The following is a 21147-nucleotide window of genomic DNA, read 5'->3' as shown; positions in this document are numbered from 1 at the left end:
GTGCTTTCTTTAATTGGAGTCTTGAAGGGGCTTACCCTTCATTGACTTGCTCCAGAGTGAAAGCACATGAAATTACAGAGCTGTATGCTAGAAGGTTCCATGACACTCTCTGGCCTTGCCTCTTGGCTTTAAGGCAGAGTGGTCACACATCACTTCTTTTGCAGAAGCAACAGCTGAGGGCTTCCACAAGCCTACCATGCGCCTAGGGCTAAAGAAAGAGCTAAGTGAAGGTTCTTCACCTTCTTAATGTGAGGCACCTGGGCTTTCCTGAAAGGCTCTGTCAAGGGACTGGAGTGAGCGTTGATGATGAGACCAAGGCACCAGCCTAGCCATGCCCCGTGATCAAACCGGTCCTGGAATCCCATGGTACCAAGTGGCCTTTAGCTCTTTTTCAGGCTGTCCTGTCCTGTGCACAGGGAGCTTGCTCAGCGCTCAGCCTCTGGCACCTGTGACTGTGTCAGGTTGTGCTCTAAGGGCATGAGCAGACACTCTGACTAGGTTAGTATTCGCCAAGTGAGTAGGAGCTTCTGCAAATGTGATCATTGTGAGTTTTCGTCATGATCAGAAACACCTTGGGGTTGGAAGGAACCATCAGTAAGGTGAACGCTAGATGGTAGACCAGAGACAGTCCTGGTTAATCTCAACAAACTTGTAGACACATGGACAGCTGTATAATCTGTGTGTTGGAAGGACAATGCTAGTTTAGCATTATATATATTTGCTGTAATACTGGCTTTTCTCAGTAGGTAATGAATTACTCGTGGGTAGGGACTGGCGGGCAGTGGGCTTTCAGTAAATAATGGAGTGAGCGAATGAACAGGCAGTATCAACAGTGCTCTTAAAAAGTTAAAGGTGGGTTGTGGAGATGACCCAGTGGGTTAAAGGCTTGTCTGATACCCCAAGTTTTCATTGCTAGCACTCACAGATGTGCCCAAAGTGTCTGTAATACCAGCATGCCCCTATGGGGAAGTGGTAGGCAGAGACAGGGTGCTCTGCAGACTTGGGCCAGGTAGTCTGGTTCACACAACCATGAAGAGACTGTTGCAAACAGGAGAGGTGAGGATCAGCACCCAAAGGTTAGCCTCTGATCTCCACATTCATCCGTGGTACACATGCAGCCTCACACAAGAACATGTACACACACACACACACACACACACACACACACACACACACACACACTGAAAAGCAAAGAATTGGTATGCCTTGTGCGCTTACAGTATTTTTTCATTCTATTTTTTAAAAGCAGTCTTTTTGATTTCGTAAGTACTCTTTAATTAATACGTTAACTTGTAGCATCTTGCTTAGAATGGGTGTCCATAATTTTGTGGCAGAAATAGGCAGTGCTCACAGGATGGCATTTCTTTGTGCTGAGGGGTCGAACAGTTTCTCATGAAGCTTCTAATGTGTAGGATCAACAGAGTGGTGCTCCCAACGATGATCTCCCGAGGAACAGACTCACGTAAACGACAGCTCGCTAGAACATCCAACGAGAATGATAAGCTATAGGTTTTGTAAATCTTGCAAGAAGAGCAGGCCATGCTGTCCTGACCAGTGGCCTCTGGGCTCAGCTTCTATTTCCTGTCACACTGGGCAGCTGGTGACCCTGGAAAATGTCTTCTCTGCTCCTGGGCTTCTCCTTCCTTGGTCCTTTGATAGGGACACAGCCTTCCTCTCCATCCCTGGCCGCCCCCATCTGAGGACTTCACAGCTTCAATCAGTTCTCTGAATTTCTTTGCTGTCAAAACAAAGTCGTTTGATTTTTAGCTCTTTACACATATTGAATAAAAAAACCTGTTGCCCGATGTTCATTTCTTAAGCTTCTTGAGATTTCATTTTAGTTATTGACCTATAATTTGCCAACTTTGTTAGAGGAAATGAATGTATTGGCGGGGAGATTGGTTTCTTTATTCATTCATTTGGAGAGGAAGGTTCTCTGATACGATAAACTACTATATCCATCTCCCCGAATGAGGCTGGAATATTGCCCCCTCCACCGAGACAAAGTAGGAGGAGGAGTCTTTGCTTGCTGTTGAGTTGAGATGTTTTGCTGGGATTTGACAGAACAGAGAAGGCACTGGTGAGTGTTTGGACAAGTCCAAGAGTCTACTCCACCTTCAAATTTTTTTCTTTTTCTTTTTCTTTTTTTTTTTTTTTTTTGGAGCCGAGGATTGAACCCAGGGCCTTGCGCTTGCTAAATCCTCAACCCCCAAATTTTTTTCTTAAAAAAAAAAAAAAAATTAAAGAAGTGTGTGTGTGTGTGTGTGTGTGTGTGTGTGTGTGTGTGTGTGTGTGTTTCATGAGCTAATAAAGGGATGCCTTTCCAAGTTGCTTCCCTCCCTTATTTTTTGGGATGGTACCTCACTGAAAGCATTTTATCTGTTTCTATTTTTTTTTTTTGTGCTAGCAATTCCTTAATGCATGGTGGTCATTTTTGTTCCTATCTTATATTTTTATTTTGATTGTTATTCCCCCTTATTGCTTTGCACAGTCCAGTTCTGTAGCCTTTCGCCACATGTAGCTTTTGAGTATATTTTAATGGGAAATGTCTTCAGTTTTCAGATGTGAAAACTGAAATTTAAATTTGTCATTTAAAGTAGCCTACATCTGTTTACCATGCTGGAAAGATGAGGTCTCCATTCAGTTTACTTGGTTTTGTGTTATTGGGAGATACCCAATTACCTTTCTGGAATTTGGTAAAATAGTTCAGTTCATTAACCATTCTGCTTCTAAAAGTGAATTTATAGAAGTGGACTTCATTGTGTAGCTTTGAGCATGAGGGTGAAGTTGATGTGTAGCGGATAGAATGTAGCTAGAATTACATGACTTAGATTCTTTGTGCTTTTTTAAATTTATTTTTTTTTTTGCTTGTTTTCATTTTCTTGTTTACGTGTGTGGGTGTTTTGTCTGCATATGTCTGTGCACTGTGTATACAAAGCCTATAGAGGCCAGAAAAGGGCAGTGGATTTCCTGTGACTAAACTTACAGATGGTTGTGAGCCACCATGTGGGTGCTGGGAATTGAACCCTGGTCTTCTGAAAGAGCAGCCAGTACCCTTAACCACTTAACCATTACCTCTCTAGCCCCAATGCGTTCTTTTCTGAAGCTTGTTCAGCATGGATTTCAAAAGCTGAGATAATGACCAAAATTCCACATCTAATTTTAAATTATACAAGGGTCAATATGTATGCTCCAGAAAAACAAAAACCAACCAAAACCAAAAATAAAACTGCAAGGTATGTTTGTTAAAAAGTGCTGCTTCCAATGAACTCAAGAACAAGAAAAATCGCTGCTGTAAAGATACTGTTGCCCTAAACAATGCAGTTAGGTACCTATGTATATGCATTCTCATTCCCCCACTGGTGCTGGGGGTGGAACCATGTGCATGCTAAGTGTTTGCTGTGCCCTCGAGATACACCTCCAGCCCTCATTTTAGTGTTTTTCAGTGGATTCTTGTTTATATTTATAGCCTAGCACCCACTGGGAACTTTAGAACTAAATTAACACCACATTGAGAACTTGGGAAATAAATAAGGAACTTTTACTTCAAATCATTAAGTTACTTTTGCTGGATCATTTTGTGTTATTATTTTTTTCATGAACCCTGTTGTAAAGGCAGCCAATTTTAGTTCTATAGGTTCCAAAACATTGCTAAGTTTTTAAACATGGATAACACATACAAAGTCAGTATTTTTTACTTACCTAAGGCCAGTAGGTATTGGCAGACTTGTAGTTGGAGTGACCTATGTAATTTGGGTGGCAGAAAAGACTTAAATGTCTTTCTCAGTAAGAGTGTATTTCAAAGATGGGTTTCTGCAAACTTGGTGGTATTTAATATGTTTGTGCTCTAGACTGAGTTGAATTTAGAGTACTAATGAGCATTTCTGCACGGTGACTCATTTTTAGTTGTATTGCATCTAGGACATTCTTCTAAATATGTAAAGTATAAATAGGTTCCTTGATGGGGAAGCTCATGTTGCAGTTGTTTAGACAGACTCTTCATGTAAAATTCTCCATAATATGTGACGTCATGTGTATTTTGCTAAGAGAGTCATTGAAATGTTAAGTTTTGAGGACTTTGAGCAAAGCTTAGGTAGTGCTCCCTCATGTGACTGCAAAGGCTTTGTGGAGGTTGCGTTTGAAGGCCATCTTGAGGAAACTGAGGAGAGTGAGCAGAGGGGAGGTATTCTCCGTAGAGGACTGTTGTGAGTGGAGGGTGGCATTAGGGATGGTGAAGTGTTTGGAGGTAAGAGGTGGATGTGTCATGTGGAGTGAAGATCCTGAGAGGGACCTGTTAGGAGACGGGATCAGCCTGGAAGCTAGGAGCATGGCGTATTAAGCTTTGGCTCCTGGGTGGTGGAGTCATCCTTCAGTAGTGAGGAGCCACTCAGCAATTTTGAGTAATAGGAGGAAATGAAAGAAGAGAGATTGAGTTGTATGATGAAATGCACCATCATTGGGAAGGAGACTGAGCATTCCAACAGAACATGACTAAGCTGAAGGCGAACTGGGCTTCTGATGTGTCATTGCGGACAGAAAGGGAAGGGGTATATGAGAGAGTGGTGGCTCATTTGATATAATAATGTTTTTGCTGTGCTGTGTTTGAGGGGTTTCATGCTCCTGTGAGTCAGAAAAGCTCAGGGCTATTTTGAAGGAAAGGTGATTGTAGGCATGCTGAGTTTGAGGTATTGCAAGCCCTGTAGACGGTGGGTCTAGTAGGAAGCCAAAGGTGAAGACCAGTACTGGGTCAGAGGTGGACAAGAGCACTCTTTTCCATTAGGTCACTGTGGTAGTATTGTGTTCCCCAAAATATTGTGTGTTCCCCGAAATAAACTTATCTGGGGTCAGAGAACAGGACGGCCACAATATTAAACATGAGGATAGGCAGAGGTAGCACACGCCTTTAATCCCAGCACTCAGGAGGAAGAACCAGGCAGATCTCTGTGAGTTCAAGGCCACATTGGAAACAGCTAGGCATGGTGACACACGCCTTTAATCCCAGGGAGTGGAGGCAGAAAGAGAAAGATTATATAAGGCGTGAAGACCAGAAACTAGAAGCATTTGGCTGGTTAAGCTTTTAGGCTTTGGAGCAACAGTTCAGCCGAGACCCATTCGGATAAGGACTCAGAAGCTTGCAGTCTGAGGAAACAAGACCAGCTGAGGAACTGGCGAGGTGAGGAAGCTGTGGCTTGTTCTGTCTCTCTGATCTTCCAGCATTCACCCCAATAACTGGCCTCGGGTTTGATTTTATTAATAAGACCTTCTAAGATTCATGCTACAGGTCACCAATTAGACTCATGATAATGGGTAAGAGAGATTTATGTTTAGGTTGATGACTGTATTTTGGAGGTATAGGGGAGGGAAGGGGAGCCAATATGTCTTATAATACAAGACTTTTAAGAAGAGTGGACAGGGAAAAAGGGCCACTGCATGCATTTAGATACATGAGAGTTGAGGGTGTTTGAGTGGAAGACATGGAATTAGAGGGATTCATGAGCTTTACGATGGAGTCAGGGAAGAAGTAAAAGCGGGGAAGAGTGGGTTCCACACGAGTTCATTCACATTCCTCTTTCCTCGGCTGCTTTTCAACCCTTTCGTCTAAGTGGCACAGGAAGGAGTTAGAAGGACTTAAAATAGCCCAACTAGTTCTCTGTTAAGAGATTGGTTAGAACTGCAGGGTACGAGTAGGGTGGAACTATGAGGTACCTGGATTGGCACGGACCAGACTACTTAGGGAATGTACCTATTCCTGAAGATAATTGAAATGTGATTACAAATTAGATGAAATTAAAAGTGAGCATCTATATTACTGAAAACTGTGTTTGTACTAAATGCTATTTTATATATATGTATATATCTCAGTTTCTATGCAGATTTTGGACCTCTGAACTTGGCAATGGTGTACAGATACTGCTGTAAACTAAACAAGAAACTAAAAGTGAGTATTCTAGACCTGTTTATGTTTTGGAATTAAAATGGTAAAACCAGGAAACCTGCCCAGTGGGATTGTTTTGCACACACACGATTTAATCAGGTGATTTAGATCTTTAGAAATTTGTGAGAGTTCACCTGGAAGTTGAAATCGATCCTCCTGATTATACCACAAAGGGCATGTTAACCTCTTTCTTTCTTCAGGAGAACTGCAACATGAGCTGAATGAAGTCATTGCAATCGTGATCTAAGCAAGGGGCACAGCCTTTTAGGTCATTAATGAGTTTCTGTCAGATTCCCTCATAGGATAAATTTTCCACAACCTTTAGGTCTGCTTGTAGATGCTATTATGGGGTGATGAAGGGTCTCATCAGGCACATAACCAGGTTTTGTTGGGTCAAGATGGAAAATTTTGCATATTGTTGAACATCACCTCTGTATAGTTAATAACCAAGTGAGACCCATGAATCAGCAGTGATAGAATTACCTGCTATGACAGAATGTGGGCAGGCATTCAGGATTAGTCTGCAGTGTTTGTTTTACATGGGATCCTTCTCATTTTCTGTATGTATTTATGGATTTTGGCATGTAGACTTTTTCCTTTTAAATTGAGTATAGAAAAAAATTGACATTTACAGTATTAAGTTTACTACATGGAAACCAACATTTATATTTTTCTTCCAATTTCTAAATGGACCTCTTGAATGTTTCAGTTTGGGAAACAGTACACCACGATATATGTTCCTACGATAATCACAGACTTATAATGCTTAGTGTTTTGTTCTTTATGTTGGATAAAGTGTTTCTGTTCTACAGTACAGTGTCTTATACACACACCTGCTCAGGGATTGCCTTTGGGTTTTTGGTTGAACTTAGATATAAATGTAGTCTGGCAGAGCATTTCCTGTAGAATATATTGTATGCTTTATACATTTCCAGATTTTTTTGCCATTGACATCAATGTTGGTGTTGTACAATGTGGTCCTACAATGACACTTCAGTTAATATAACTGAAAACAATATAACAAATATAACAAAAAACTTATCACACCCAACTCACTTAGGAATTAAATCATGCAATATTATCTGACTTAAAAATGTATTGTATATTCATTTAAGTAAACAAAAATCAAGAAGCTACTGCTTGTAGTTTAGAAAAGTAGATATTTTTATGATCATAGGGAGATAAATAATAACCTTTAAAATGAACTTTCAATGGCTGGAAGGATCATTAGTCAATGCCTGAACCTCCTGTTTTCCTCGGGAGGATCTTGGGGTTTCCTAGTTTGCTTTCTCTCTCTCTCTCCCTCTCCCTCTCTCTCTCTCTCCCTCTCCCTCTCCCTCTCCCTCTCCCTCTCCCTCTTCTTCTCCCCTTCCTATTTCTGCATGCATATGTGTGTGGGGAGAAGGCTAGAGAAAGACATTGAGTGTCCTGCTCTATCGCTGTCCACCTCATTACCTTGAGACAGAGTCTCTCACTGAACCTGGAGCTTACCATTTGGCTAGGCTGGGTAGGCCAAGTTTCTGGGATCCACCTCTAGGTCGGGAGTTGCCAGTCTGTGTGGCCTCCCCATCCCCTACTTTTACATGAGTACTATGGATCCAAACTCAGGTCCTCACACTAGTATAGAAAATGATCTTTCCCACTACGCTGTCTCCCAAGCTCCTATTTCCTAATTATGCTATCATGTAGCTGGCATGAACCATGCACAAGTGACCATGGGACCTAAATACTGTCTGGAGGTACCAAAGAGAAATAAATCATTATTAGGAAGATGAAGTCATACATCTAGCCCAAGAGTCTACTTATAGTGATTGTAGAATAGTAACTGGATTGAATTTTTTTTCCTACCATATTCTATATCTAACAGTGAGTGTGTATAGAGACTTGTTTAAATTTTCTTTCATTTCCAAAACTTCCTTACATCATTATGAAAGTTTAATAAAGTTCTGACAGTCCCCTTGGTTCATTCCAATGATCAGGAATCAGCTATATGCCTGGAATAACATTTTTTTAAGCTTTAATTAATGGCTAATCTGTAGCTTTCTGAAGGATTGACTTTTCAAAACTCAAATGTTAATTAAGTGAACCATACCAAATAGAATCTCTCTACCAGGAGAAAAAGATTTACATTAACAATCCAAGGCCAGAATTGTAGAATCTGTTTCTTATTTATAACATAAGAATTCTAGCCAGTCATGGTGGTTGGTGCATGCCTTTAATCCCAGCACTCAGGAGGCAGAGGCAGGTGGATCTCTGTGAGTTTGAGGGCTGGTCTCCAAATAATAGCTTAAAAAAAAATGTCAGAGCTTCACGGGAATAGTAGTTAGGATGGTCTCAGAAGGTTTATGTGAGAGAGCTTTGCAAATTTCAAAATTAAGCTGCTATGCCAAATCACGTTCCTAATGTCACAACTGTAAGTTCAGGTAGGAAATGTAATAGTTCTTCTGGGAAGTTTTGAATACCTGCTTCACACTTAGTGCTGTCTACGGGGAAGCTGGTCAGCACACTTTTAGGAATCTAAGCAACAGCTGTTGAGACACAGCTTGATCACAGTGAGAGATGGGAACCTAAGAGAGATGTGTGACCTGTGTCACAGGTAGAGTCGAGCTTGGCCTGGGGCGGGGGTAATCTGGGCCTTGGGTTTAGAATCCTTCCTTGCTCACTCTCCCAGGTGCCTTTGGACCTTCTTTGCTGTCCAGTGGCTGTGCCTGCCACCCCTGGCTATGTCAACATTTCCAGGAGCTTAGACCCCATGCTCTCCTATTTGGAATATACTCTTCCTGTTACACATGCCTCACATTAACATTCTCTCTCACTCTGCCAGCAGCATCTTTACACTGGCCATCTCCCCATCCTCCCAGAGCATTGGTACCTGGCTGATGAGTCTCCTTCGCTATCCATGCTTCCTCATCTTGATCAGGGCCAGGATACCTCACTACCTATACCTTTCAAAAGCCTTAGCTTTCCAGCTCTGCCCTTGACATCTTCCCATGGGTGATTTCATGTACTGATTTACTGGGAATGGAAGTATTCTTGTTATCCTGAGCCTTGCACTTTACTCCACTCATGCGTTCGATTCCTCACCATGGCCTGTCTGACTGAAGGCCACATCCCTCTGGCTTAAATCCTTGGTGTGTGTGTGTGTGTGTGTGTGTGTGTGTGTGTGTGTGTGTGTATGTGTGTGGTGTGTGTGTGTGTGTGTGTGTGTGTGTGTGTGAGAGAGAGAGAGAGAGAGAGAGAGAGAGAGAGAGAGAGAGAGGAGAGATGTTTGCAATAATGTGTGTGTGTGGTCAGAGGACACCTTACAGGAGTTCGTTATGTACATTGTGGGGATTGAACTCAGGTTGTCAGGCTTGGTGGCAAGTACCTTTACCTGCTGAGCCATCTTACTGTCCTCCTTTATAGCATTATTTTAATTAGTAACTTCCTGTTAGAATTCTTCTCTTATGTGATTTCTTAATTTCTTTATTTTTTTAACATTTAAAATTTTATTAATTTTTTTAGAACACTGTGATTTAGGCACATGTTATTTGATAGTCTGGAGATTTTTATTCCTTCAAGTTATGATTTTATTTATTTTTTCATTCCTAATTTCATGGCAAAAAATAGATAATTTTTGCCATGAGTTCTATTCCAATTCCCAAGTTTCTCCTTTTCTTTTTGGTTTTTCAAGACAGGTTTTCTCTGTGTTGCCCTGGTTGTCCTGGAACTCACTCTGTAGACAAGGCTGACCTTGAATTCATAGAGATCCTCCTGCCTTTGCCTCTCTGAGTGCTGGGATTTAAGGTGTGTGCTGCCACAACTAGCTTGTTTCTCCTTTCTTAAATGCCATAGATGTTTTTTCAACTCAGTGCTTCAAGATAATGATTTCTTCCAAATTTAGGATTTTTAAAAAAATGTGTCCATGCACATTTGATTGGCAGTGACTTCAGCTGTAATTATGTTGGTCAGAATGGGAAATTATCCGTGAAATATTTATTTAAAGTGTCCCAAACAAAAGGCATTGTCCCCACCATCAACAAAAGCATTGCCTGTTGTACACTGTGTAACAAATTGTTACTAACAAGTTATGCAGCAACCATAGGTCCAAGGTTGCTATTTCTGATCAATTCTCACCGTGAAGAAGCCGCAAAGAGGACTCACAGACGTGGGAACAATTGGAAGGCTGTACTGTCCAGTGGAAAGTGCCATCAGTGATTGACAGGAGGGCAGGAATTGTCCACCTGGTATTGCAAGGGCTCTGTAAACCATGAGATTACATGTGCACTTTGGTATGTACTTATAGTTTTCTTCTGGGAAGACTTACAGCTCCTTATGAATTCTCAGAGGGATCTTTGGTTTAGACCATGCCAAGAACACTGAACTACAATGTAAATGCTTCAAGGCTGTATTAGAAGGAGACAAAATTGGCAGTAATTAAAAACTAAACACTACTTTCTCCTAATTTAATCAGTTAAAAAAAATCAAAGCTAACTGAGAAGCCTGGAAATTTAATAGAAGCAATATGATGGCACAAACCTTTCTTAACATAGTTGGTATTTTATTAATCATTGATTTTATTTTTCTTCAGAGAAACACAAACTCTCAGCTTGGGTTAAAAAACTAGAAGAGAGGAGACGTTTTCTAGGGCAGCAACTTAAAAAACAAAACAAAACAACAAACCCACAGCTGCCACTATGAATCAACAAAACAATTACAGTAATCTTAGACCATGTAAAAGGACTCAAAGAATATTCTGAGACCTGTACAAAGCTCGCCCATTACCTCTCCAGGATAAAAGGGCAGGAAGAGCAGGCATCCTGGAAGAAGGGATTGTGTTGAAACACCGAGGGGCTGGCAGGGAGTGGGTTCTGAGAATGCCCTTGTTGCTGAATGAATCAGGGCAGTAATTCTATCCTGGAAGCCAGGCAGCTGCCATGCTCTCAGGTGCTTGTACACAAGAACTCTTTTGATGTCATGATAGATACCCTCTTTCTATAACCACAAAAGCATGTTGAGATCTCCACATGCAGTTCTCTTGTGTTTCAGCTTGATGGGCTTGGGGGAGAAGAAAAGAGAGCTACATTCTGGAGACAGTCCATGTAGTTTTAAGAGGTAGTGAGATGGTAACTCATGGGAACAAGCGCATTTGGAGCTTGTAAAGCAAGGCATGGATGTTTTGTATGCATTCAGAAACCCTCAAGCTGGAAGACCCTAAGGGAATTCTCAAGTGCCTTCAACTATATGATCCAAATGATTAAACACACATGTGCATGCATATATACCCCCATACCCTTTGGGGACAGGGTCTCATGTGATGTAGGCTGGCCTGAGTGTACTGTACAGCTGAGGATGACGATGAACGTGAACTCCTTATCCTCCTGCCCATGCCTCCTGAGAAATAATTTTGAGTTTTTTTCTTTTTTTGATCAAATGTGCCATCTTTTAATCCAATCTACTGGGTTTGAAACAAAAATAGACTATTAAGAAACAATTGTTTTCTTTTAAAATAAAAAATTCAACCTGTTTTTATCATAGTTCCAAGCAAAACATGGACCATATTTTATCTTGTGCAGCCAAAGAAAATGTTCAAGAATGTCCCTTTCCTGAGAAAGCTGGAGGTAAACACAGAGTCCTGGCGGCTCCCTGGAAGACCTGTTCACTTTATTGCTTTGGTAGTGACCCCCGATGGCTGTCGAGGTGCTGATCGCCATGGCCATTGCTGGGCTAACCTAGTCATCAGTAAGAGAATGATGCCTTGGCCATAGCCCTGTGCTTTGCTCTCCTTAATCTGACCACCATCACCGGCAACACGTGCCTGCTTAGAGATGTGCATGGGCTGTATTTCTTATTAAGGAGTATATTAATCTGGCTGTATCTTCCTTTCCCTGGATCGATTCACATAGCTTAATTAGATATACTATCCTAACCAAATGGCTCAACTATTTGACGGCTAGCATTTCAAGCAACTTTATCGAAAGTCCGCTTAAGAATCGACGTGCTTTATGTGACCCATTTGCTCTGTTTCTGTCAGTTTTCCACCAACCTGCATCACAGTTTGTGGTTGGATGCTGCAGTGGTTTGTGGTGTCCTGACGTAAACTGAACAAGTGCATGGTTTGTGTATGTCGCTGAAGGTAATCTGTGCGATTCTCTGTGTTAGCATGGCTTCCTTGTCTTCTCCCTCTGAGTTTCCATGGCTTGTTTGTCTTGTGGAGTTAAGTTACTCCTATACCTGAATGCAGCCCTTCACATAGCTTTTCATTCAAAGACAGAAGACGTGTATGTGGCATCATCCCCTTGACCTTTGTATCAGTCTGTCACCGTGTCACTTTGCCTGCTTGACAAATACCATTAAATATATTTGCTGATACATGTACTTATCATGATTTATGTGAATCTCATAAAACTTTGATTCTCAGGTAAGCAAAGCAGGTCTGGGAAGCTCTCGAGGTTTGGCAATGTAAATCGACAGATGCTCTTCTGTTGAGTATTTCGGAATCTCTCGAGGTTTGGCAATGTAAATCGACAGACGCTCTTCTGTGGACTATTTCTTTAGCTTGTTAAATGAAGCAGTTATTGTAGAGCACGTGTCCTGAGAATACCTCCCTGAGGAGTGGTCCCCTTGTTTACAAGAAGCCTTAGCTGATGGTTTGCGTCAGATGCTCATTCACTTGAGATCACACGTGCTGCTGGAGACAGGGTTCCCCTCATAAAGTCTTCCTGGATGGGGCAGGGGCTGGAAGTCATGCTGATGGGCATGGTAGGACTTCCTTAGCCTGGCAGCCGGGCACAGCGCAGTGGCTGGCATTCTGTCTGCAGACATGCCCAGTGCTGGGTAAGCTCTCTGAAGAAAAATAGCAAATTTGAGCAAGGTGCAATGGCATGCATCCCAACACTCGGGAGGCAGAGGCAGTGCAGATCTCTGTGAGTTCAAGGCCAGCCTGGTCTACAGAGCATGTTCCATGGGTACATAGTGAATCTATTTAAAGAAAAAAAGGAAGGAAGGAAAGAAGGAAGGAAGAAAGAAAGAGAAAGAAAGGAAGGAAGAAACTTAAATCTGTAGTCAGCAACGTATGAAAATGTACACAGAATTTTGGGCCTCCTCTCGTACGTTGAAGGATCTGACAATGCTGTATCCAGTTCTGGCATGGCAACAGCAGGGTTGAGCTCCATGTGCTTTGATAGGAAGTACTTTTGTTGTTTGTGACCTGGCCCACTCTGAGTTCTAGGACCCTTCGTTATCTGAATTTTAAGCCTCTGGAGTAACTGCTGAAAGTGGCTTAGTTGTGAGACCCCTGGAGGACCTCATCTATGAGGTGTCATCGCCTGTAATGGATAGTATTCGTTCATTGTGGCAAAGGTTTCTTAGGAGTCTGTGGAAATGTTTTGCTGTAATGTGCTTTTAAAAGGTAAGATAGCGTGATTTGGAATTCTTTCACAAGGGACTTTTATGTTTTTCAGTAGGCAAATTGATTCACTGCATGCTTTTGGAATCACAGCATTTTCAAGGGGAGTGGGATGGGGAGGGGGCATCATATTTGTGTGTAATATTCTTCCAGAATTTACCAATAAATGTAGACTAATGGATTTCCCAGGCTTTGTTCCACTGAGTCAGGAACTCTGAGTTGGGCCAATAGCCAATGCCTTCTAAGTTCTCCAGGGCCTTTTGTCTTCTGCAAGCATGCAATGGAATACAATAATATAATAATAAAATATAATGGAGTTTAGGTTTAAGTTCATTTTATTTTATTTTATTTTTTTTTATTTCTGAAGAATTTTCATAATGCTGACCTTTTCAGCCCAAGACTTATTTAATAAATTCTGAGCCACAGAACTTGTTATGGCCTCATAATTGAGGTTTACACCAATTATCAGCCTCAGCAAGAGAGTTCTGGATTCCTCCTGCCTCCCACGCGTGGTTGCGTAAGTGCTTGCTGCAGGCCTTTCCTGGATCCTGGCTTATGTTCTGATAAAATGCACCATGCTTGAGTATATTTCAGCCTTGCTTGGGACCTCTGCTTTGAGAAGCACCCTGAGTGCTGCTGAACCGGGCCCCTCTGGCATCACTCCTGTTGCCTTGGGAAATGATGGGATGTAGCAAATGGCCCAAGACATTAGCTGTTGTTGCTGCTGCTACTGCTGCTGTTGCTGCTGCTGCTGCTAGGCCGGTTGTCTGCTTCTCTTGAGAAGGTCCAGAAGGCTATACGTGTCAGTTTCAAGATGAAAATCTAAAACATACAGATGGCTAGTGGCTATCTATCCAGTGTGCTTTGTCAGTGAGATGGCCAGAGGCCTTTTGCCTTAGTACTGCTTCAGAGACATCTTCCTTTTGTTGTTTAAGACTGACTTGGTTTGACCAGTGTTTACATCTGCTTTGCCTCTGGACTGTGTTTTTGTGATCTCCGAGCATCTCAGATGAAGGAATAAAGAATCAGTAAGAATGGGGCTAGCTTCCTGGAATGTATGCTCGTGACTTTGCAAATGTTCTCTTTAGAGAGCCAGGTCTACCTGGGAGACTGCAGGGGAGATGGACCAGAGTGAAGAGGAGGCCGGTGTCCTGCCACAGACACGAGAGGCTCTCCCCTGGGCTTAAGGCAGAATCTCAGAAAATGGTGGTGGTTCATTTATAAAGTAGACTCCTGTGGTGCCTAAATTCGGCCTCTCCCCAAAAGACAAAGTTTTTCTATCTTGTTATCTACTTTCCCTGTTGCTGAGACAAAATCCTGAACGGAAGCCACTTAAGGAAGGAAGGTTTGTTCTGCCTTGCCCCCTGAGGGCACGGTCCATCATGGTGGGGAGGTCAAGGTGGCAAGAGTGTGAAGCGTTGTTCAAAAAGCAGAGAGATGAATGCTGTCGCCCAGCTTCCTTTCCTCTGGTGAATTCACTCTGGGCCCCCAGCCCGTGACTGGTGCTGCGCACTCACATGCAGGGTGAAGCTTCCTGGCAGCTGTGTCTGGAGGTTTGTCTCCCAGAGCATCCTTGATCCTGTCAATATGAACCATCGTTGTTTTTTTTTTTTTTTTTTTTTTTAAAGACAGGGTTTCTCTGTGTAGCTTTGTGCCTTTCCTGGAACTCACTCTAATCCAGGCTGGCCTCAAACTCACAGGGATCCACCTGCCTCTGCCTCCCAAGTGCTGGGATTAAAGGCGTGTGCCACCACCGCCTGGCTCAATACGAACCATGGTATTCATGAAAGAGAGTTATGTAGGTGTGTCCCCACTGGATGGTGGTTTCTCTTCTAGAGGGCTGGGATTGCATAACAGGTCGGGTGTGTTTTGTTGAAAGGGTGGTTTTTTTCATATTTGAAAGGAAAAACATTAAAGGTTTCTTTCGTATCAGTCCAATTGCACAAAATATTAGCCAGATAACTGACAAAATGTTTTATTATCTCCAGTGCTTTTCACTGTAGTGTTAGGATGTCTTCCTGTGAACATTATCATTGGTGCCGCTATGGGACAGGGTGTCTATAGGAGGGAGCCTGGCTGAGGTGAGGGGAACATTAGACAGGGCTACTGTTGACCAGATTCTCATCTGCTGTCATCCACCTTGATTGGTTTTGACTTGGTGGGCAAGAATTCCACTCCCTGTGGTCTGACCTGGGGGACAGTGGCTGGACTTCACTGTGGTCTGACCTGGGGGACAGTGGATGGACTTCACTGTGGTCTGACCTGGGGGACAGTGGCTGGACTTCACTGTGGTCTGACCTGAGGGACAGTGGCTGGACTTCACTGTGGTCTGACCTGGGGGACAGTGGCTGGACTTCACTGTGGTCTGACCTGGGGGACAGTGGCTGGACTTCACTGTGGTCTGACCTGGGGGACAGTGGCTGGACTTCACTGTGGTCTGACCTGGGGGACAGTGAGGGCCAGTGACCACGCTTCAGTACATGGGAAGCATTTCTCAGCCATAGAGCTTTGAAGACCTAAATTCTGAAAATTAAGTCCAAAAACATCTGAGCAGTATAAATGCTCCAAAAATTCCTCTATAAATCAGCTGTTAGCTTCAACAAACCAAAGTTTGCTTCCCTTGGCCATTTTCCATGGGAAATATTTTGAAATAGTTAAAGTTTCTAGGAGGAGATGGCTCACATGAAGAAATACTAGCCTCAGAAGCTCGATGACCCGAGGTCATTCCTGGAACCCGTGGAAGGAGTTGGATGTGATGGCTTGTGTGTCTGTCTCCCGCTTCCCTATTGTGAGATGGGAAGTGGAGTCAGGAGGACTGCCAGGAAAATTGTGGGCCAGCTAGCACATCCACAGCACATCAGCAGACACAATAAAAGAGACCCAGCCTTAGTATGATGGAAGGCAAGAGCACACTGCAAAGTTGTCTTCCGCCCCCGACCCTACAGATAAATAAAAGACTAGTTAGCATCTAGATAGATTTTGTGAAGAATACTATCTGTTGTAATTTTTGAAAGCTCGTAAAATTTAAGAAGCTGTAAGTTTTTTAGAAAATTTAACCCATGTTATCTTCACCTTAAAAACATTTATAGACACTGTGACAAGAACGTCTTCCTCAGAATTCTATCCTTTAGCTTCATGGTTCCATCTCAAGGTGGACTTCGTAGCCTATATAGTTTAGATTGAGAGAGAGAGAGAGAAAGAGAGTGAGAACAAGGAAACATAGAAATTTAAAAAAAGTCTTACCCCAAACCCAAAATAAACCAGCAGAACCATGCAACTGGGTTGATATGCACCCCTGTGATCCCAACATTGGGAAGTAGAGGTAGGAGAACAAGAGTTCAAGGCCAGTCTAGCTTACATGAGACTCTATCTAAAAGAAAGAAGGTAAAAAGCAGACAAATAAACCCAAACGCCTCCAACTCCACCCAGAGATGAACATTCATAATGAGAGAAGAGCAGTATGAACTGTCACTCTTGATGAGTGGATTTAATCCACACTGCGAAACCATAGTGTTGGTGTGACGCCGAAATGCTTCTTGGAGAAGTGCATCAATAAAGGGAATCCGGGCTTCAGCATAGGCTGTTGATTGTTCCTCCCTCCTCACAGTGGTTTAGGGACACATGCCATGCAAGAGCAGGAAGCTGGGCGCTGCTGAGTCCTCTGCTCAGTCTGACCCACGTGCAAAACCTCACTGGTGTAAGGCAGTCTTTAGAGATGGAGACTCAGAGGCCACAGAGGTGTTAAAGATCTCCTCAATCATAACTTATTGATGGAGAGGACAATAATCAAGAGACAGAGGCAGGTGGATCTCTGTGAATTCAAGGCCAGCTTGCTCTATATAGCAAGTTCTAGGCCAGCCAGGGCTACACATAGTGAGACCTTGTCCCAAACAAGACAGACAGACAAACAAAACCCTTAGCTTATTGAAGAACAATAAGTGGCACAACATATTAATTAACAAATAGTAAAATTAAATAAGAAATGCCAGAAACTCAGTAATTCAAAATTGAGAAAGCCATGTATGAACAGCATTGATAATAATCTTTTTGTTTTTCATTCTTCCAAGACAGGGTTTCTCTGTGCAGCCTGGAACTCACAGAGTCTCCTTGTCTCTGCCTCCTGAGTGCTGGGATTAAAGGCTTGCACCACCACCACCCAGTTAGCACTGAAGTCCTTAGAATACTTCAGTATATACACCTGATGGAATTGAATTAAATACAACCACTTTTCTCTCTTTGTTTCATACTAAGAAAGAGCATTGATAATAACAGATTGAGTCAGGCATTAACTTTCAAAAGTTCAGTTCACAAGGAAATAACTATTTTCAGAAAATCTGATTTGTAGTTATCCATGACCGAAGCAGGGGATGCATGTCTTGGCCTGTAGCTGGGACATGTGTAGCTACCAGGCTTCATGAGTAAGTTAAAATGATGCACCTTGGTTCTTTGATTTTGCTTTCTTTTCCTTGTAGAAAATAACATGGTAATGGATTTTTGGTTGCTGATGTTCACAGTGTGCAGGGTATAAAAATCTACTTATGTTTTCTATGTGAATTTACAGATGGTATTCAAAGGCATTTATGTGCCTGTACTTACTGAACTACAGGAATGGTCCCTGAAAATGTAGTCTTATGTGCCTACATTTAAATTGTCATTTGTCACTATACCATAACAGTCTTGCAGCCCAAGGAAATTGTGTACATTTAATTGAGCCACATCCGTATTCTCTAGATTTGAATGGTGACTAATAATTTGATTAAATTTAGCAGATGTAATGGTTACTTTTCATGTTTAGCATGTGTTCAGCAAACCATTTGGCTTTATTTGGGATTTACTTAGATACTTGAGCATGTTGCAGATTGCCTGGCATACAGCAGTTGCTTGATGATCGAGCTCATGAATTTAATATATGGCTGTTGATTTATGATGTTCATTGATATCCTTTTGATGGTTCCTCTTTTTTCCATTCATCATTTACTGTTAGCTAATTAAGAGTATATATTAGAAAGAAAATTTTAATTTTGGTCTCTAAAAAGGAAAGTTTTGGAGAAGACAATAGGGTGGTTGACATAGCTTAAACTGTCAAATATGAAAGGTCCATCAACATCTCAGAGTGTCGTGCTGGGAATAAAAAGAGTGCCTAAGTCGTATGTGTAAGATCAGGAATAAATGACCAGGCACGGTTCCCACGAACGGAGAATCAACAATTTAGTCATTTCTAACTGCTCTGCTCCCCTTTCTCAGAGAAGCCCATGTTTGTTAAATTCTCACATTCAGGAGGACCCCAGGAAAGTGAGCTAGAAGGGCCTCCTCAGCTCCACACACTCATGTCCACGCACCGTGGAGGCAGGAGTTGAAAGGTGGCTGAGAGAAGACGGTGACCTGTGTCTGTCTGTCCTGTGCTAATGCCCTTTGTCCTTTCCTTCTAGTCATACAGTTTATCAAGAAAGAAAATAGTGCACTACACCTGTTTCGACCAGCGGAAACGAGCGAACGCAGCGTTCTTGATAGGTGCTTATGCTGTGAGTACTTTATTTGCGATGCTTTCCGTGATCACATGGGCGGAGCAACGATGCTTCAGTTGAATCTCCAGCTAACACTGCTGTTAAATCTCAGGCCTCATTCCCGTGGGACAGGAAGGGTTCTGATTAGGAATGGAAAGTGGACATCAATGGAGTGCTTACTCTGTTGTTGTTATTATTATTATTGTTATTATTATTAATTATTTTGTTTTTGATTGCTCTGAGTCAGGGTCCTCTCTATGGCTGGCCTGGGACTTATTAAGTAGTCCAGTCTGGTCTTAAATTGGAGATAGTCTTCTTGCCTTAGCCTCTGTGGTGTGAGGATTTCATGCATCAGCCATCTCGTCTAGATATAGGTTTATTTTTGGATAGTTAGTGAGAGACTCTTGGAATCATGAGTGTAGTTCGGATTCTACTGTTATCAGCATTTTAGTGCAAAGAACATCTATCCCTAGCGAGGATATACCCAAGAGGAAAAGGTATGTATATGAGTGAAATATAATATTGTGGAAAATTAAAAACCTGCTATGCTGTTCTTTTTGTAGGGATGGGGGAGTTAGAGCATGTTCTAGACAGCAAAGGAGAGGATTCTTGTTAATTTTTTTTAATCAATCCATGCATTCATCTGTACAAACATTTGCAATAGAAAAATGGAATATAAACCATGCAAATATTACAGCCTCCCTAATTACTCAATACGATCTTTATAAAAGTGAAGTTTGAGTAGAAGTTTTATTCTTTGAAAGCACGAAAGTTTCTGTGTGAATCCTATATGAGCGTGTCACAGTTTCTGGACATTTCTGGATATGTTGGGACTGGTCCAAAAGAAGACAGAAGTCACTAGGGCTACAATGCACCTTTACCCTGGACCAGCTCCCCAGGGCTGTATGTGGTGCCCACTGATGATATGCTGTTTCACAGGCAAGGGAGGATGCTGGCATTTCCCCTCATCCCCAGGAAAGGCCAGCATGTCTCTGAAGCCCGAAGCTTGCTACTGTGTGCCCTTTCCAGGCCTCATTTGCAGACCTTGAGGGAAGGCACCATGCGCTGTCACAGCAAGCCCAAGTTTCCAGGGGGAGGGGCCCAGTGGCACTGCCAGCAGGGAAGGGGACAAGCTGACAGTCACATGTAAGCCTGGGACTTGCTTCTGGGACTTGAGTCCCTAGTTCTTTTCACTTCTTTTGTAAAACCGGGGGTCATCCCTGATGGCCCCCTTTCTTCTTGTTCTATAGACAGCATGGGAGAATATGAGGAGCAGAGGCCAAGACTCAATAAAAAGACGTTTTTCATCCTGAAGGGGCTCTGTGCTGAAGGGATCAGGTCACCTTCTCTCTCTCAGCTTTATTTATTCTCCTTGTCTGTAAAATGAGTGGGTTGGCTACTATGTGACTCCTAAATTTCCTTCCAAGTCTCCATAGGATACAAGAATGATTTGTGGTGCCAGTCAGGCTATTGTTTTTTTTATCTTAAGAGCATGCATGAAAAGCCAGCTCTTGGTGGGGAGGGTTGGTGAAATGCTAGTTGCTGAGTTAGGCAGGCACGCTATTTTTTTTTTTTAACCTTACACTAATGATTGACACCCCTTTGATTGACAACATGATTGAATATGGAAAGGCCATACTGATCTCTCAACTCAAGCCACGAACCAAGCATGTCTTTCCTGTGGGGCTGTGATGTTTGGTGAGCATGTGATTCTTAGGTCCTTTGTCGTAAAAGACCTCTGTCAGGCCATCCATTTGCCTATTTCTCTCCCTCCAGCCCCCCCCCCACTTCCTTCCTCTTACCTTCCCACCTGTCACCCAGCTTTGTTTAGAGTGGGCTTACACTAGCTACCGCTGGAATTTTGAAATGAAGCCTAGCTATTACACATGCATCGAGCTCGTGAGAAAGTAGCCTGAGATGAACAAATGTAGACGTTTCTGTCACATTAAAGCAGCCCTAAGAGAAAGAGCAGGTCTGGCCTGGTGGGAGAAGTGCTGAGCACAGCGTGAGCTTGTCTTACACCTAGTCACAGTCTTGAGTGTAAAGTGCTTTTTCTTGTCTTGGCCATTTCCCAGCTGACCTTTCTGGTTTTGTAAATGTGCTCCTTAGAAAGATAAAAAACAAAACCAAACCCTGTTAAATAAAATGACCTTCAGAATTGTGGTTGTTTCTTAGAGATTTATGCTTGTGCTTCATGTATCTGTATGCACTTAATTGTTGACACCATTCTTATAAGATAGGAATAGGAGTTACACGTATCAGTTAATTTTATTAGTGTTGCTAAGAGGGGAGGCCTCATTCTTATGAGGGAATCTTCTCTG

The 21147-nt window shown here is 42.4% G+C and overlaps 1 protein-coding gene across 4 annotated transcripts in view; it reads left to right on the top strand.

Moving 5' to 3' along the window:
* Window positions 1–21147, top strand: part of Cdc14a (cell division cycle 14A) — a 162467-nt gene that overhangs the window by 13897 nt on the left and 127423 nt on the right. For 2 of the 4 annotated variants that reach the window (XM_036191051.1, XM_036191050.1), the window contains exons 3-4: window positions 5863–5938; window positions 18752–18844. The exons of 1 other annotated variant lie outside the window; for it this stretch is intronic. In XM_036191051.1, the coding sequence (XP_036046944.1) occupies window positions 5863–5938; window positions 18752–18844 (169 nt within the window). Of the gene's footprint in view, window positions 1–5862; window positions 5939–18751; window positions 18845–21147 lie in introns of those variants that run through there. One more of the 4 variants, XM_036191053.1, reaches the window with a different exon arrangement.

The sequence above is a fragment of the Onychomys torridus genome, chromosome 6 (genome assembly GCF_903995425.1).
Source record: "Onychomys torridus chromosome 6, mOncTor1.1, whole genome shotgun sequence".
Classification (NCBI taxonomy): domain Eukaryota; kingdom Metazoa; phylum Chordata; class Mammalia; order Rodentia; family Cricetidae; genus Onychomys; species Onychomys torridus.
This window is presented reverse-complemented; position numbering and strand designations above follow the sequence as displayed.